General features: G+C 51.3%; 1 protein-coding gene across 1 annotated transcript in view; it reads left to right on the top strand.

The window, feature by feature from the left end:
• The window catches only part of CRTAC1 (cartilage acidic protein 1), a 130,544-nt gene that overhangs the window by 89,689 nt on the left and 22,315 nt on the right, over window positions 1-18,540 (top strand). Inside the window, exons 4-7 of the mRNA XM_016164222.2 lie at window positions 733-869; window positions 5,878-6,034; window positions 14,869-15,003; window positions 18,279-18,424. Coding sequence (XP_016019708.2) covers window positions 733-869; window positions 5,878-6,034; window positions 14,869-15,003; window positions 18,279-18,424 — 575 coding nt within the window. The remainder of the gene's footprint in view (window positions 1-732; window positions 870-5,877; window positions 6,035-14,868; window positions 15,004-18,278; window positions 18,425-18,540) is intronic.

Raw genomic sequence — 18,540 nt, 5'->3', positions numbered from 1 at the left:
GGCCATGAATGAGCTTCAGGAGGCCACAGACCTCTTGCAGTTACATATGGCACGTTATACGGTGCAGACTCCCTGAGCTGAAGGGCCTTGGCCTCCATCCAGTTCTCAAAGGGTCAGTATCCCAAAGAAGTAGAGATCGCTATCCTGTAGGGCTCCTTAGGGCTGGGAGTAGGAACCTCCCAAGGCTGCCTGAGTTCTGACCCTACTGCTACCTTGTTCCTTGGGGGTGGAAGTGTAGACCTGTTATCCCCTTCCAGGACCTTCCTCAGTCAGGACTTGAAGACCCACCCAGTTTCTTCTGAGGCCCAAAGCAGGTCCTGCAATCCAGCAGAGAATGTAAGGTGCAGCTCCTGGAGAAAAAGACATTCTGGGTTGAGTCTGGGTGCTGAAATACTAGCAGTCTGGGATCTCTCTGATCATGTCGTAAGGAGCACAGTCAGAATGTGAAATCCAGCTGTCGAGGGTCATCTCTCAGACACACGGTAGCAGCAATGTCTCTTCCATCAGCTGGCCATTTTCATAAGCCTCAGAGTCTCTTTTCTCAACTGAAAATACCTAAGTGCTCCCCAAACAGCGGAGTCTCACCTGCTTGAGTGAGTTCTGCAAGGAGTACTCACCTTGAGCACATGACCTATATCTACCTGCAGCCCCAACCACCTAGTGGCAGGTGCCCTGAGACATACCTGCACCCCGGTCCACTGTCCACCCGCCTCCCTTTCCTCCTCTCTCCAGGGGTGGCCACGTACACGGACAAGTTGTTCAAGTTCCGCAGTGGCCGGTGGGAAGACATCCTGAGCGATGAGGTCAACGTGGCCCGTGGCGTGGCCAGCCTCTTTGCCGGGCGCTCTGTGGCCTGTGTGGACAGGACGGTGAGTTCAGGGGTACGTGGAGGGCCTGGGGCAAAGTGGGGGGCACACAGCGATGTGAGAGCCAGAGGGGAGCCAACAGACACATGTACCCAGAGTGTGGCTCTCCAGGGCAGAGCCCAAGGCCACACCATCTTGGCAACTCCCACTGTGTCTTGTACATAGTAAGCGCTAAGTACTAACAACCAAGACTTCCAGGAAGAGTTACAACATACTCACTGCCTTTCTCCCAGAAACCAGTGAGGCAACTGGCCAGGTGCTGTCGTCATTGTGTCCGCTGGACACAGGAGGGTACCGAGGCCCGCCTTAGAGCAGCAACTTGCCCGAGGACCCAAGATGGACTGGTGATGTGGCTAGGACATGAATCGGAATCTTTTAGCTCTAAAGCTTGTGTTCGTTCATTCATTCATTCATTTATTCAACCAATATTTTTAAGTGCCTACTGTGAGCCAGGCAGTTAGCCATAGGGCACCCCTGTACTATTTAGGAAGGCACGACAAAGGGGCTCATAGGTGGATAAGCAGGGGTGTTACCTGAATGTCCAATTACTTGAGTTAATCAGTAGCTCCATCAATGCTGTCCTTTGCTGCTAGCCCACCCCACAGGGAGGGTGTGGAAATGGGTGGGGAAGAAAGGCCAAGCGGGATGAGGGATGAGGAGAGAAGGAGCAGCTGCAACCGTCTGCCCTTTGGGGTGGCCCCGCCTGGGCTTTTGTCCTGGCAGCCCCCGCCAGAGCCGGAGGCTTGCCGTGGAGGTGATTTATCCCTCCCGTCACCTGCTCCCCTGCTGCCCCCTCCTTGGCTTTACAAAGCAGTCATCACTAAACCAGGGAACCAGCTGCTGCCCTGCTTCCCCAGGAGCATCTCCGGCCCCTATTCTAGGGGCAGAGGCAAGAGGGCCAGCTCATTGCAGGATCGAGATGGTACCAAGGGGATTGGGGGTTCAGCGAGGGGATTGGGGATTCAGCATGAACCTTCACAGCAGGGGCCTCCAGGCCTTGGGAAAAGGCAGGTGCCAGGTATAAATATTTATTTCTTAACAAGCTGGTGCTGAGAAGAGAAGCCAAGCTGGGCTGTGAAGCCACATTTAGCCCTGACCTGAATCTGTGCCACCTGGACTCCCGCCTGGCAGGAGGGAATGTGGGGGGCGGGGTGGGGGCGGCTCCGTGAGCAGCCCCGAGAGTGAGGAGGGTCTGAGGGGTGCCAGGCCTGGCCACTGCCGGGGCCTCTTACCGGTCCCTCACCCTGGCTCCCTGTCTCAGTTGTTCAGGACCAAGACTTCCCACACTCAGCTAAGGTGGGAAACTTCTCAGAGCTGGTGGGAGGACCTGAAGGTTAATCACAAAGAGATGCCCTCCCTGTCCTAACAAGGTCATCTGCACACCCACACATATAACCACAGGACAAAGGCAAAAAAAAAAAAAAAATGCTTTGGCACGCGGCACAGTAGGCAAGCACTTAGCAGCTCCCTCGGTCCCTGCTCGGTCACGGGCTCGGCCTGTCTGCCACCAGCGGAGGGGTTGCTTTCTGAGTCTGCCACCGCCTTGGCAATTCCTAGAGTCTGAGAACTGTGGAAGGGAGGAGTAGGGAGAGGTCAAGGCCAGTATGGAAGTTGAGAGACGGGAATGCGGCATGATGTAGGAAAACACAAGAGCAATCACAATAACAACTAACACCTATTAAACTAACGATATGCCCGGTCCTGAGCTAAGTGGTTTACATGCATCATCTTACTGAATTTTCATAATAAGCCTATGAGGTAGAAGCTCTAATTATCCCCATTTTATAGATATGAAAACTAAGCCTTGGAGCAATTAAGCACCTTGACCTTGGTCACATAGTATGTGGCAGACAAAGCCAAGAATTGAGCCCTGCCTGCTTGAAAATGAATCAGAAAACCTTTTTACCCCTCAGCTACCCATGCCTCTGGATGAACCAATATCGGAAACAAATTTCTAATCGCAAGTTCTATTACAGGGTTCACCCTGCTCCTTCCTCAGCCCCATAGCCCTGGCCTGGAGCCTTTTAGTCTACCTGCTCAGTGGTTCTCAAAGTGTGGTCCAGAACCAGCAGAATTAGTATTATTAGAATGCAGAGTCTCAGGCCCCCACCCTATTCTACCCTCCAGACCTACCGAATCAGAATCCCTGGGTTGGGGCCCAGCAATCTGGATTTGAACGAGCCATGCAGGAGATTCTGATGCAGGCTTAAGTTTGAGGGACCATCACACGAGGCAAATGTCTCAACCCCTCACGCCTACCGTTCTCTCCCTCTCCCTGTCTCTCATCTATTCTCTGCCCCAAACCTGGAACACTGCCTGCCCTTCATCTTCAGCTGCCCCATCACTCACCCATCTTTATGGATCCAACGCGAAGCGTATCTCTTGCAAGAAGCATTCCCCGATAGATAATGATTATGCCTCGTGTTTATATAGCATTTTTATCTTTCAAAGACCTTTCACATGCATTGTCTCATCTCATCTTCCCAAAATCCCTGCCAGGAAGCAGAGAGAATACAATCTCCATTTAACATGTGAGGAGCTGAGGCTGAAGGGGCTGAGGAATCTGCCCAAGGACAAAGAACCAGTTAGGGCAGAGCCTGAACTGGGACCCAGGTTAATAGCCCTGGACCAGTCCTTCTCCAAGTGTGGTTCCTGGACCAACAGCAGCAACTTCGCCTGGAAATCTGTTAGAAATGCAAATTTTAGACCTCCTAAATCAAAACCTCTGGGGATGGGACCCAGCACCAAAATTGTAATGAGCCCTCCACCTGTTAGGTTAAATGGTGAGACCCACTTTCCTGGACCCAAAGCTGCAGAAACATCTTTCTTCTCCTGGAATCATCTCACCCCCCGAAATTATCGTGGTCAAGTTCACATGTGAATTTCTGCAGTCTTCTACAACTGTTGCATACCTGTTTGTCAGTTTAATAACCCCAATACACTGAAATAAGGAACTAGGTGTAACTAAATTTTATAAATACTCTAATTTCTAGCAGAGTGCACTTCAGTTTTTGCAGGCGCGCTCATTGCCCATTTGTTGATGAGATTGCTAACAGCTGGTAGGGTCAGGAACAGTTACAGCGATGGTGCACTTTCCCCTTCGGCTCCATTCATTCACTCTTCGTCAAATCATTCCACACACGTATGCCGAGCTCCTGTGGTGGGCAGAACCTTGCAAAGTTCTCCCCTAATCATGAAGCCGTATTGTAAAGCAGTGCATCGCAAACTTCCATTTTGCATAGGGATCACGTTGAGGGCCTTGTGAAATGCAGATTCTGATCCAGCAAGTCTGGGGTGAGGCCTGAGAGTCTATATTTCTAACACGCTCCCAGATGACACCAGTGCTGCTGGTCCAGGGACCACTTCGAGTAATGAGGGTTGTAAAGCATCGATTCCCAGGTGGTAAGCTAGAGACTCAATTATCCGAAAAAGAAAGGGCATAGAAGTCCTTAGGGAACAGCTTCGCCACCCTCTCCAGCTTTGTCCCCTGACATGGCCCTGTCTTGCATTTTACATTCCAGTAACATTGAAACGACTGCCCGTGGTTTCTCTACATACCTCGTTCTCTGGCTCACCTCTGCCTGGAAGGTTCTTTTCCCTCCACCTGGCTGAGACTTCTCAGGAAATCTTTTCGGAGCTTCCCATGGCTAGGTACCCGTATTCTGGGTTAGGAGCCCACCTTCTGTGCACCCAGGAAATCCTGTACATTCTCTCTCAATCACACACATAACTGTATGGTTGCTGACGGGGTCTGCACCCCCCAGGACACCCCGAGTGCCTTCACCAGCCTCACCCACTGGTCAGACAGACCCAAGTGGCTCTTAATCAATCAGCTTTCCCAAAGAAAATGGTGCCAAAGTAGGGGCGAAGGCGGTGACCAGTTAGTTGGAATGGGGTTCTGGTCATGGGGCCATTTGGTAAGAAACGGAAGCAAGCAAGAGGGTGGAAAAGAGGGGGTGACAGAGCACACTCTTATTGTCTTGAACTCAACTGTTACTCTTGCACTGTTTTGTGTTTATGACTTGCCTTTAAACTTGACTATAAGCAACCTAAGAATGAAGACTTTGTCTTAAGTATATTTATAACGGAGTGCCTTGCACGTAGTTAGAGCTCAAGAAATATCTACTATTTGATTAATTGGAGGGAAATGATGAAAAGGGTGAGAGGAAAGTTAGAAAACTGATTTAGAAATTGTGTGGGTCTCTGGGGGGAAAGGAGGCATCCATTGAAGAAATAACACCATTACGATGACGGGCAGAAAAGAATCTTTCATCGGCAGTGTTTTGGACCACAGAAGAGAATAACTACAGCAATGAGGAGCTGGTGCCCACAGCTTCTCCTGGATGCAAAGGAAAGAAAAAAAAATGAGACAGAATTATAAAGGCAGAAGCAGTATAATATTTCTCTCTGATAATGTGGGGAAAACAAAGGAATAGAAGAGAGAAGGAGGACCCCTGCATATCTGAGCCTCTCGTGCGACCAAAATAAAGGAATGAAGAAGTATAGGGTTGGAAGGGGGGAGGGAGATGGCTCTGGAATTTGCTTGTCATCTTGGCTGGAGTGAGCTTGAATGGGAGAGAGACTGAGAATAATGGGAACTGGTAGATCAATCAATCAGCAAATATTTATTGAGCAGCTACCCTTGCTGGCAGCTGGAGAGAGCTCAGCTGGAGGGAGGCACATTAGAAAATTGTCTATAAAAAGGTGGTTGTGGGGGAGAGGAAGGGACGTGTTCTTCTGGAACAGGATAGAAAGAGAAGGAGGGTGGCTTTGTTTTAGGACTCCAGGGGGCCTTGTGCACTTTGTAGCCTCTGTGAAAAGCACCTTTGCAGTTGTGCCCTGTAGGGACAGATGGCCCTCAAGGCCATACACACCCAGACCTAGGATGAAGAACCTGACCCTGTGAAAGAGCTATGGTCCTTGAGAGGAAGTTGAGAGCTGCTTTCTGGGGAAAAGACCTCGATGAGCACAGATGGGCCCACTCAACCACCCTCCCTCCCTTCTTCTGCAGGGCTCCGGACGCTACTCTATCTACATAGCCAACTATGCTTATGGTAATGTGGGCCCTGATGCCCTCATCGAAATGGACCCTGAGGCCAGCGACCTCTCCCGGGGCATTCTGGCGCTCAGAGATGTGGCTGCTGAGGCTGGGGTCAGCAAGTATACAGGTATGCAGAGTGACATGGGAGGCTGTGAGCTGGAGAGGCTGGGGATTGGAGCTGGGGGCCGAGCCCTGCAAGGCCAAGTCTAGTTCATCAGAGACCATGGGAGAGGATGGGTTTGCATCCCTGGGGAGGGAGAATGAGGCCTTTATTCCATCCTCCTGCCCACAGAAGTCTCCTCCAACACTATACCCCCAAGGGCTGATGAGATAACTGGCAGGTGTGGGCTTTGAGGGTCTCCATGGGGGACATGGGCCATGGGCTATGAATACCATAACATTATCCTCTCCTTGGAACCTCTTGCCCCATTCACTGCTGTGACCCAAATGATGGGTGAACACATTCTGTAGGAGAAAACTGACAAGTCACAAAGGCTGAGATTTAAAGCATTCTTTATTGCCAAACAGCAGATGAAATTATTTACTTACTCATAAGCAGCCAGGAATTGAGCACAAGCTAAATCCCTGAGCTTCATCTGGGTCCCGTCTCGGATAACTGAGCTCAAAGAATTGTGTTCTTGTTCCAAAATCTCTCCAGCACTCTTTTTGAAGGCAGGCTCCCCCAGCATCTTTCTGGATGGGGGACCTATTGTCAGAGTCTCTGACAGGGAGATCTTTCTAGGGAAAGCTGTTCTTCTAATTCCAGCATGGCTGCTGACTAAACTCTGATAATCTGCCAATAGACTGCTGATGGCAGAGCAATCCAGCTCCTGTTTTGGGTGCCAAAAATCAGGAAGCCAGAGCTTTGCACAACAGCTTCTCACGTGAACTTCAGCCTCACTCACACAGAATCTGCCCTCTGGATGTAGAGATTCTCTGGCTAGTTGACCCCGATACATCCAGCCCAGTTTGCACTACAGACTTCCGAAGTGGGAGCCTGCCTGAATCCAAATCCTGGCGTTGGTAGGATACTCGAGGGGTCATTTGGGCCATCCCCCTGCCTCCAGACACCTGAGTGGTGGCATAATCTCAAAATCCTACCCAGAATGGGTTGTCATGGCCTCCCCTGAGTTTATTATGCCTTTCTCTAGCCGACTTTCCACCTCCGTGAAGGGGGGAAATTGATGTTGGCCTGTCTGACAAAGTTAGCGGGGACATACGACTAGACAATAAAATAGTTTGCACAGCTCAAGCCCCATCAAAGTGCTCCAGAGCTCTGCAAACGAATGTGCGGCAGAAAGGCTGAGTGTCAGTAATAAACTGTGTTTTCCTGGGAAAAGGAATAAACATGCAGGAGCTGCAGCCTAGATTTGTACAGTCAGTTTTTCTGAATAGGTCCCAGTTCCGTGCACTCGGCTGGCTTGACAATTAAGTGCCTTGATCTGCCCGAGAAGGAAGGTGGGCTGGGGAGGTGTAGCACTAGAAAATGACAAGATGGAAGGGAGGCAAGGTCTCGGAAAGAGTGTTTTACACAGAATAAAAGAATTCAGAAGGTTGTAGCTGAGTCTGAGCATGAAGGGGACATTGTTCACACTGGCTGGGCTGGCAGGAACCAAGGAGGGGGAAGGAGGGGACCAAGAGGAGACAGTGGAGGAGCACGGATGGGGATGGGAGCACCAGCCAATGCTGCCGGAAGGACAGGGCAGCTCAAGGAAGGGACAGCAGCTTCTGCGGAGCAGCACACAGGCAGGCCGGGACAGCTGGCATGCCCAGAGGACACGTTAGTGCAGCTTTGCAGACTTCCAAAAGCCATTTGGCTAACAAGAACCTATTTGGCCCGCCAAGTTACTATTATGTCTGCCCGCCTTCCCCAGCCCACCCTTGCCCTGTCTGCCAAGCCCCCCAACTCTACCCTGCAGCCCCCATTGTCACTCTGTTAACAACATATGGACAGCTGTCTGGAAAACTAGCCCAGAGCACCCTCCTGAACCCCAGGAATGGACCCCAAACGTAAGAACCGCCACCGGAGCTGGCCTGATTGCCTATGCTCGGGCACGTGTCCCATGCTCAGCTCCAGGCCAGTGCCCCGGGGCCTGGGAAGCATGGAGGAAGCGGGCAGTGAGGAACAGGGCCCTGAGCAGACTGGGAGGGAGGCAAGCCATGGCCAGATGTGCAGTCAGAGAGCCACAGGTCCCAGAACCAAGCCACACAGCACTCATCTGCTGGACAGACCTTGGAGAACCTCCCATTTTAAAAAAGAACAAACGGAGGTCCAAAGAAAAAAGAGACTTGCCCAAGGTCACACAGAAGGATGTAGAGAAACTAGCCCTTAGAATCTCATTCCCTGATGCCTAAACTGCCACAATCAGCTGATCTTTCTGAAGACCTCCAGCTTGAGAATGCTGCTCCAAACTGTACGACGATGGGAGGGACAGGCGAAGGAAGAAGGCCCACACTCACCTGGAACACGGCCCCAGGGGCTGGCACTCAGACTTTGATTGTGGCACCCGGTTTTTGTGGCTGACGCAGCTGCCTGGCCTGGGATGCACAGGGCAGCAGCAGGAGGCCAGTCAACCCCGCGGGCAGGCCAGGACGATGGCACTACCTGCACCAGCTGTCCGGCTCTTCCAGAGGGGGAAGGGAGGCCTCCTCTCCAGACTGTCGATCCTGCAGGCGGCCGCAGCTCTGCTGGGTCACAGTGCCATCTAGCGGCCAGTGTGCTCGCTCTCGGGGGACTTGAGGGCCCCTGGAGGAAGGCGCACGGAGAGCCACTGGTAGTACTGAGTTGAGCTGAGGGAAGGCCACTCCCCATAATTTCTGGTTTGATGAGAATCCCAAAGCCTGACTTCTCCAGCTTCCCTCAGCCTCTTGGAGCCTGGATGGTGCAGGGAACTGCCCTGCATGGGAACCCTGAGAGCTATTTCTACCCATAGCGAGGGCCTGGTATGGAATTCAGGGAGAGGGAAGGCGGGGACCAAAAAGTCTGCATTGCCTCTGGGGCCCAGGTGACCTTGGGCATATCCCTCATCCTCTCTGAGCACCTTGAACTAGCCATCTAACAGAGCCGCTAAGAGGATATTGTCTGGAACCCAGAGTGCCAGGTATAGATCCCGCCTCCACCACAGCCTGTCCATGATGCAGTGGACAATTAATTAACCTCTCTGGGCCTCAGTTTTCTGACCTGCAAAATGGGTGTATTGTGAGAGGTAAACATGGAACATGCCTGGCACAGGGCCTGGCACACAGGTAGTGTGCACTGAGTATATCAAATAACAGCACCCTCCTCCTCCGACAGCGATGCCAGGGCCCCCTGCTGGGCCTCTCCTGGGTGTAGGGAGTGCCATACTGGGCACAGGGAGAGGCGCAAAGCAAGCAGGCCCAGCCCCTGCCCTGGAGGCATTCTCCCTGAACTCCCCCAGCTTGTCCTCCAGCCCCGGGCACAAATATGGGCCTCTCCGCCCCTGTCTTCCATCTCTCTTCCCTTCTCTCTGACCCTGCCTCCCACCGGCCTGCACCCCTCCCCAAGGACTCCGCTTTTTGGCCTAACCCTTTGCGGGAGCATCTGTCTGGGCTGCGAGGTGGTGATTAAAGAAGTCTTAAAAGAAATTTGGAAAGAAAATGAAGGTGGATTTATGATGTGGGGCGGGGAGTTTTGCTATGCCTGGGAACAGTGCAGAACAAAGCGGAGGGCAGATCTGATTTATAGGAAGTCATTATTGGAATAGACAGAGATGCCTAAAGCCCAGCTGAGGCCTTCTGGCGGATCCCACCAGCCAGCTCAGGAGAGGTGACCTGGGGAGGCAGAGTCAAAGCTATAGAGCCTCCCAGCTTCCCAGGTGGCCTCTGGCCTTGCAGCAGGAGTGCAGCCAGATCTGATAGCTGGGGACAGGCAAAGCCGGAGTGATAGTCTCCTCAGCCAGGGCTCAGGACCCCTGCCAGGGGTAGCCAAAGCCCCCAAATATAGAGGGTATCAGATGCATTAGATGACTGACAAGAAGGGACATCATTTTTCTTTCAAAACAAACACAGATGTGTTATACAATACAAATGCAATCTTGGTATGAATTTTCTTCAACTAAAAATAAGAGATTTTAAAGAGGTATCAAGCCTGTGGCCTTGCCCAGGGTAGATGGCTCCTTTGCCGAGAGGGTACTGTGGTAGAAATGTTTGAGAGCACACTGTGGGGATAGCTGGGCTCTGGGGGCACTCGGACATGCGTTTGATCTGTGAACTATTGCCTGCTGGCTGCCTTCAAGCCCCCCTGAACCTCAGTTTCCTCACCTGAAAAATGGTGAGATAAGATGAAACGTATAGCTTACCTGGCACACAGGACTGACAGCAGGTCACCAGAGGAGCCTGACCTGCTCCCTCTCCTGAAAGAGATTCTTCTAGCCCCCTCAGTGCACAGTAGGAGCAGCTTCCCCCCCTGTACCCCAGGTTTGGGAATTTCACCTGCAGCAGACAAATCCTGGAGTCTGTTCTCCTGCCCACCTGCCCCACAGCGTCCTGCAGGGATGAGCAGGGAGGGTTGGGGCAGTAGTGGGAACGTCCTTGTCTAATACCCTCCACAACAGTACACTCAGAACCCCACCCAGCACCTGGCAGCTCACGGAGGGCTGTGGGGGTCGGGAGGAAGCAGGGTAACACAGGTACCAACACAGCATCACTCTCAGGAAACTTAGGATGAGAGACCCTGTTGCCATCCCGCCCTTACCCTCATACCCCTTTCTCCAACATACACATGCATACACACCGCCTGTTCCTCCACCAACTTACGTTTCCTAGCATCCTTGCTACTCTTTTACAATACCTTAGGTGTTCTTAGCAGCCTACAGGCCTTGGGGCCCACCAGCATCATATTTCTGCCAAGGTCTCAGCAGGCTATTCTCACAGGTCCAAGTTCCCTGGCTGACAGGCCTTGTCCCAGAACTTCCATGGTGCTGAGTCTAAATGGTCCCAAGAACCCACTCCCAGCCATGTTTATTCTGTGGTCCAGCCTAAAGGACGCACTGAAGAATAAAACTGGAAGGAACCTTGGAGAGCTTCTCATTTCCTCACCCATTTCACAGGGAGGGAGACCAGGGCCTGGAGAGCACACTTCTAAGCTTCTGCGGCCATAGAAGGTACAGAGGCCGGGCAAGAATCTAGAGCCTTTTCCTTAGCACAGAGAATCCCGCTGTCTTGTCTTTGGGTCCCCAGGCCCACAGTTTGGGATGGTTCAGCAGCACACAAACCCCATCCCTACACCTCTCTCTTCCTCGCCCCACTACCCACCACCCTATGTGTTGGCCCAGGTGCAGTCTGACAGATGGATCATCTGCACCCAGGGTCTGTATCACCCAAGTTCAAATATCAGAGGTTTATGGGTACAGTTCTTGAGAGTGAGTAAGGCTGGCACATGGGGCTTAAGCCCAATGAGATCATCCAAGAGGTGCTGGAATGGAGCAGGAGGGAAAGGGAGCAATGGGAAGGCATTTTCTCCTGTGACTCCACCTCTCCCATCCAGCCCAGGGTGCAGCATTCACACCCCATAACAAAACCAGGAGGCCTTTGAGGCTTGAAAGTGCTGGAAAAATAAAAGGGATATTATTCACCCAGCAGGTGGGAAATAGTCCCGGCTAATGACTATGTGGCACCTGACATTTTCCAAGGTATCTTCCAAAACCCGGCTTACTTAATATTTATGACAGCCTAAGAAGGAGCTATTATTATTATCGGTCTTTCTCTTGTGAGAAAACACATCCAGAAAGGTCTAGTGACTGATGTGCCCAAGGTCACACAGGAATTTTCTGATCCCCAGTCTTTCCCAACGCCAGTGCTGCCTCTCCAGCCCCAAATAGGAAACTACTTGTCCCCAAGAGGTGCTGGCCTGAAGTATAAAATAATTAATTGATGTCAAGTGGAATTTTAACTCCCTATTGGGACATCATTCTTCAAGGCTAAATAAAGATGTTCCTAACTGCTCCTTGGATATCCCACAAGGTGTGTGCTAAACCTTAGGAAGGCAGAGATGTGACACAGGTCAGGGAAAGGCTGAGGGAGGAGGGTAGAAAGGTCCCAGGGATCTGATGTTTGCTGAATAAGGAGCCTCTGTCTTTGACAGGCAGAGAGTGGGGGTGTCAGGCTACACTTAGGATAGATGGATTTTATTAGTTTCGAGGAGACTTATATGATCGACCTGGGAGTAGAGTTTCCCCTGCAGTATCAGTGAGGGCTGCACACCTGGCTGCCCCTGCCTCAGGCCCCAGTTTTACCCCCTATTCTGAGACTGCTGGCGCTGGTGCCCAAGAGGGTGGCTCCCCAACTGTCAACTCACCTGCTCCCCAACTGTGCAGCAAACTTGCCAAGAAGGAGTTGTGGGTAACATCTCTGTTATGGTCTGGTTACCATGGCAATAAATTGTCACTAATTAGTAGTGTGGTTACCATGGCAATTTTCTAGTAATTACAGGTTACAAATGGTGCAAGGCTTCAACCCAACCCAATTAGTTAATTAGAAAGATTTAGAAATTTGTCCAAGAGGGAAATAACCTGCTTTGTAGAAAATGAAGGGAATGTGTCATTGCTTGGGTGCCAGAGGCAGAGAGGAAATTGGAGGATGCTGGAGTGGGGAAGGATGGAGTTGAACAGCGGCAAGTCCCAGAGCTCCCACCTGGAATTTCCAGGGGCCCAGGGGAGGCTAGGAGTTTCTCACTGAAGCCTGCTCCTGGGCAGGCTGGAGTCTAGCAGGACCAGAGCAGGGACAGCTGCCAGCAGCCACTGAGCAGCAACTCTTTGAATGAGCAGAAGTAGTGCCCAGGTTGTACCCAGCACCCCTTCCTGCTGGTTTTAGGAAAGGCATCTGAAAGTTTCCCGCCCCACACTGTGGCTCTTCTAATGAAAAGCACAGGACACATCTTGAATGACACTCTCCAGGAGCCCTGTGGACTTAGTGGCTCTATTTTCATGAGGCTTGTGCTCTCCTTAAGAGCTAATTAGATTACCTGGGAGGAATCGGGAAGCACAGAGACCTGAATGTGTTAACAAGGAGCTCCACCATGAGAATAGTAATGCCATTGGCCCCATCCTGTCCCTCTGTCCCCAAACACCAGCCCTGGTAGGGAGGTGCCATTTGCACAAGTGAGAAAGGCCCAGTGGTTTCTTCTGGGGGCATCTCTCAGAGGACAGGAGGAACCTGGGAACCAAGACAACTTTTATTCCAAATAAGCACGATCACTTTGTGGAAACCGCTACCCTGCACAGAGGCAGACAGGCAGGGGAGCCTGGGCCAGTATCACTTGGATCTGTCTGAGCTCTCATTTATTTTTTATTTATTAAATCAAGTTCTAGGTAGAAAACCAGAGGAAAGAAAGAGCCATTAGTGGGATCGTTTCATAAACTATACAAATGTCTAACCAATGTACTGTATACTTGAAACTAATAATAAAACAAAAAATTGAATTCTTCTGAGTGCTGATAACTCTTCTTACTGTACTGAACAGCCCTTTAGAGCAGCACTTTTCAGACTCACTATGCATAGAAACTACACAGGGGTCCTGTCAGAAAGCAGGTTCTGACTGAGTAGAGGCCTGAGATTCTGCATTCGAACGAGCTCCCAGGTGATGCCCCTGCAGCAGGTCCACGGACCTGACTCTGAGAAGTGAGGTGGCCGGATTCACAAAGACCTGTCACGTATCTTATCTCACTTGATTCTCTCAAAATCCTTGAAATAGAAAAGTTAGGTCGTGCTATCCCCATTTTACAGGTGAGAAAACCAAGGCTAAAAGGATAACGTAAATTGCCCGAGGTCACATGGTCTTATAAAAGGTCAAGTTGGAGCTAGAATCCATGTCCTGGTCCTGGGAAGGCTGTTGTCTCCATGGCATTTCCAGTGTTTGGGGGTGTGGTTCTCAGGGCTTTATTTGAAACACTGGTTGGCATAGTTCATCTAAGCCATCTTAAGGTTGGATTTGTTGATACAGGTGACCCAAATGTGATCTCAGAGACTTTTAACTCTAAAATAGAGCTGATTTCATTCTTTAAAAAAAAAAAAATACACATTATTGAATTTTTTCCTTTTCAACTACGGAAACAATTCTTGTTATAACAAGCTAAACAATATGAAGGTATTCACAAAAAAGACCAATTACCATCTTTTCTTCCCTCCACAAATCTTACCCCATCTGCCAGCCAGAGTTAACAGCTCGGGATAGGCCTTTCCCACTTTTTTCTAAACTCAAGAAGAAGCTTGAACAAACATGTTCAGAAATATCATGTATTTCTCTATTTTTTTTTTTTAAAAAAGCAAGATTACACAATAGTATTACTTGGCAAATTGCTTTTTTTTATTTAGAAATATGTTGTGGCCCTCCTCCAAGTCAATACATATGGATCTCTGTAGTCTTTTTAGTAGCTACAGAATGGTTTGTCATATGGATGCACCATAATCCATTCAATCACTTGCCATTGATGGACATGCAGGTTGTTCCCAATTGTTCAGTATGTCAAACAAAGCAAAGTAAGCACCCTTGTACTTATAGCTGGAACCTATTCCTATAGGTTCTTAGAACAGGAATTCACCCTGTGTCTTGACCAACATATGTGTAACTCGGGGTGTAGGTGAGGTTGTCAGGGAAATCTGTGACTTGATCAAAACATTGTGGGTAGAGCTGGGTTTAGGGATTATTTTAATTCTGCCACCTCTGTTCTCCTTAGCTCATGGAATTGTTCCTTTGGCACAAAGTGACTTGACCTTGCTCCTCATTTGCCTCACTGTCAGTGGGGTCACCCTCCATATAGGTTTATGGGACTGTGAGCCCTGATCTGAGCCCGCGGAAGGTCAGAATTCCCACCGCACCCTATCCCCAGGCTCTCCTGAGGCGTCCCCTTGCGGCTTCTCGCAGGCCTCAGAGGCAGCCGTGCCCTCCACACAGAACCGGGGCTTTGCTTCTACCATCTACTGTGGTTCAATGTCCTCTTCCAGGCGGCCGGGGTGTCAGCGTGGGCCCTATCCTCAGCAGCAGTGCCTCGGATATCTTTTGTGACAACGAGAATGGGCCCAATTTCCTCTTCCATAACCGAGGCGATGGCACCTTCGTGGACGCCGCTGCCAGCGCAGGTGAGTGTAGCCACTGCCCTGTGCCCCTCAGCACCCCCAGACCCTCGGGAGACTCTGGGCTGCCCTGCCCCCTCTAGCATGACCCCACAGGCCTCAGGGAGAGTGGGACGAGTCATCCTCTGCACCACACAAGGAAACGTTGCTTGTCACCTCCAATTCCACAGCCCCGGTGGCTGAGGCCACAGGGGATGTTTGCTGCTGAGAAGAAGGGACCTGGAACTCCTGGCCATTACCCATTTTCCAGCAGCCGGAATTGGCCCGTGTTGCTCTAAGTCCTGCTTGAGTCTCTCAGCATCAATTTTCCCTCAGCAAGCTACCTCTCTCCATTTCCCCTCCACGCATTTATCTTAAACATTCAATTCCATCTAGTAACGATTTACTGAACCCCTGCTAAGTGCCAGGCTGATACTAAGAGATGGGGATGCTGACCTGAATAAAGCCAAGACCACCCTACCCCACTTTCCCACACACACACACAAAGCACTGACATTCTAGAAGGGGAAACTGATGAAGAAACAAACAGCCATAAGAAGAAGCAGGATAAAATCCACACGAAACAGTGCTCCGGGCTCCCAGCTCTGCTCTCCTTCCCCCCTTTGTGGTCATCCCTCATCTGCCCCAGGGCCTTTATACCTGCTGTTCTCTACCTAAAGTGGCCTCCCCCCCCCCCCGCCTTTTCTATCCACAGACCTTCTATTTATCCTCCAGCACTCAGCTCACATGTTATCTGTGAAGCTTTCCGCCTGACAGAGATTGGCACTCCCTCCTCGGCATTCCCACTGCCCTTGCATGTACCTCTCACTCAGACGTCGACATTGCAATAATAACACATCTGTGTCTACAAGGCCTCTGCTCTGTGCTACTCATTCTTGACACAATGCTTGGCACACAGTGGGCACCCAATAAATTTTGCCGAATATCAGAATGGACACAATGAACATTCGTAGATTCAATCAATCTGCCCTTCAACCAGTTCCCACCCAGACCCTCCCCGCCTTGCCAGTGAACGGAGGGTTTGATTTCCTTCCCTCTTGGTGGCCTAGGGACAAGCTCTGGATTCCAGAAGAAGAGGTGAGTGGGAACCTAGATACAGAGATCAAATGTCCCACAAGCCCCAGCTAGTGCTGACGGGAGCATCAAATCCCTGAGCCTGGGTCAGTCCCTTCTCTGTGACATACAAGTACCTCCTCCCCAGGCTCTCTGCCTGGAGTTCGCATTTTGAACACCCAGCCCCCGCACACGTACATGTAGCCAGTCGGCTCCCCATCCTGCCCCTCCCTCTCCTCCTTCCTGAGCAAAGCTAAAGTTGGAGGCTGCTCCCGTGGCCTGTCCTCTCACCCCTCCTAGAGCTATATACCCTGGCAGCAAATTTTCTCATTTCTGAAAAATCATAAAATGAAGGTGAGATGGTGGTGGAGAAAACCTAGAGAATTTGATAAGGTGTTAAAGAGATGGAAGCAGAGGTGAGCAAACAAGTTGGAGTGGGAGAAGGTATGAGGCGGGAGGAGAGAGGAAAGGTGCGAGGCCCGTAATTGAAAGTCAGAATGATTGCAGGGGTTTAACAAGACATGTCAAGAGGGCATTCATCACCCAAACAGATGCCGCTGCGAAATGCAGCCTGGCACCGATTATTCCCGTGAAAGGGAACCAGCTCCTTGTCAAGGGGCCTCATAGGCAGGAGAGAAATGGACCAACACAAAAGGCCACTGACATTAGGGCTGGGGAGTTTTGCAGAGAATTAATGGGTTGTTAATCCTAGGGGCTGGAAACTGCCCCTATTCCTTTGTAAACCCTGTTTCTCAAGCCTGGGTCTCACTACCTTTTCTCCCCCCACCCCCATCCTTCAGACTCTTGCCTCCCCCAGGAGGACAATCAGCCTCCAGGCTCCCCTCCCCCAGGCCCCTGCTACCTTCTCCTGACTCCCATCCTCAGGATCTCCATGTTGGCAGCTGGCAAGAGCTTCCTGTGCCCTGGGGTCTGTGATCCCCCACACCACCCGTGTATTGTTGTGTCACCTGCCATCCCTGAGGGCCTGATGACCAATGGCAGTTTGTCTTCCAAAAGAATCAGTCAGTGTGGGTATTTAGAGCTGTATCCACTGCTTCTTAGCTCCATACTTGGCCCGAGGGAACATGTCTGCCTTGGTCACCTAGGAGGTCAGGCTGTTCCTCTGGGCAAAGCCACCCTCCATCCTCCCCTAGGAGCAGCTCTGTCCCACTGGCCACTGGCAGATGCAGGGACAGCATGAGCAGGTGGCATTGGACACACAAACTTCCCTTCCCAGATCCCACAAGGCACACTGTGGGTTTTTCTGTCACGGTGCGGTATTTCCTCTGCTGTCACCAACATCCCCAGTTGCCTCTGGTAAATTATTTATGTCTCTTTTATTTATTCAGTAAGTGTTTACTGAAAACTACTAGGTCACCACAGGCACTGAGATAGATGCTATGTGAACACAGGTCCCTGAAGACGGTCCCTGACCTCATGGAGCCTAAGGTCTAGTAGGAAAACTGGACCCTAAGTGAGTGAACCCTAAAGGGGTATAACTGTGTGTGCGATCTGCACAATGGTGAATAACTGCCAGGGTGAATAACAGGGTGGACTGGAGGGGCTGTTTTTGTGGGAGTAGTCAGGGAAGGCTTCCCTAAGGAGGTGACATTGTGGCTGAGAGAAGAAAAGCAAGTAGTCAGGGGACCAGGAGACAGGGAAAGAGCATTCCAGGAGGAGGGACCAGCTTGAGCAGAGGCTCGAAAGAGGCCAATTCATTTGAGAAATGGAAGAAACACAGGGCGCCCACTGCTTATGAGCGAGAGGGAGAGTAGCGCCGGACAAAGGCCGGAGAAGGTGGGAAGGGCCTCGTGCTCCCTGGGCAGGAATTTCCACTTGACCCAAGAGTACCGGGGAGCCACTGAGAGATTTGAACAAGAGTGATGTTCAACTTGCTGTGAACCAGTGGCAGTGCTGAGGTGCCCGGGAGGACTTCAGTCCTCCAAAATGTCCACCGGTCCCCTCACCTACCCATGCTACCCCAAAGCAGAAAAAAATAGTGCGCTTGCTGGGCAAACGCCGCTTGAGGACAAGTGTCTGGTTCCCTTTGCAACCGGATGGCTGTCCCACCTGCCAGCCCTACGGAACAGCAGCCATGGCTCCCAGCAGGACAGGGACAGCAGGAGAGGGTCGCCCTCTCTTGTTGCTCCCCGCAGAGCTCCCACAAGGTGAGTATGTATGGAGCCTGCAGGGGACACTGCCCTGAGGGCTCCTGCCTTTCCTCTTAGGTGTAGACGACCCCCACCAGCACGGGCGAGGTGTCGCCCTGGCCGATTTCAACCGTGATGGCAAAGTGGACATAGTCTACGGCAACTGGAATGGCCCCCACCGCCTCTATCTGCAGATAAGCGCCCATGGGAAAGTCCGATTTCGGGTGAGAAGGCGCCTCTCCCTCCCAGCCGCCCTCCCTTCACTGCCCAGCACTGCGAGTGGCCCTGGAAGGTTCTGGGGATGCGGCCCTGCCTGTGCCTCCCACCAGGCTGAGAAGGG

The sequence above is a fragment of the Rousettus aegyptiacus genome, unplaced genomic scaffold (genome assembly GCF_014176215.1).
Source record: "Rousettus aegyptiacus isolate mRouAeg1 unplaced genomic scaffold, mRouAeg1.p scaffold_m13_p_6, whole genome shotgun sequence".
NCBI lineage: Eukaryota > Metazoa > Chordata > Mammalia > Chiroptera > Pteropodidae > Rousettus > Rousettus aegyptiacus.
The sequence above is the reverse complement of the archived record's forward strand: the minus strand, read 5'-3'. Positions and strand labels throughout refer to the sequence as shown.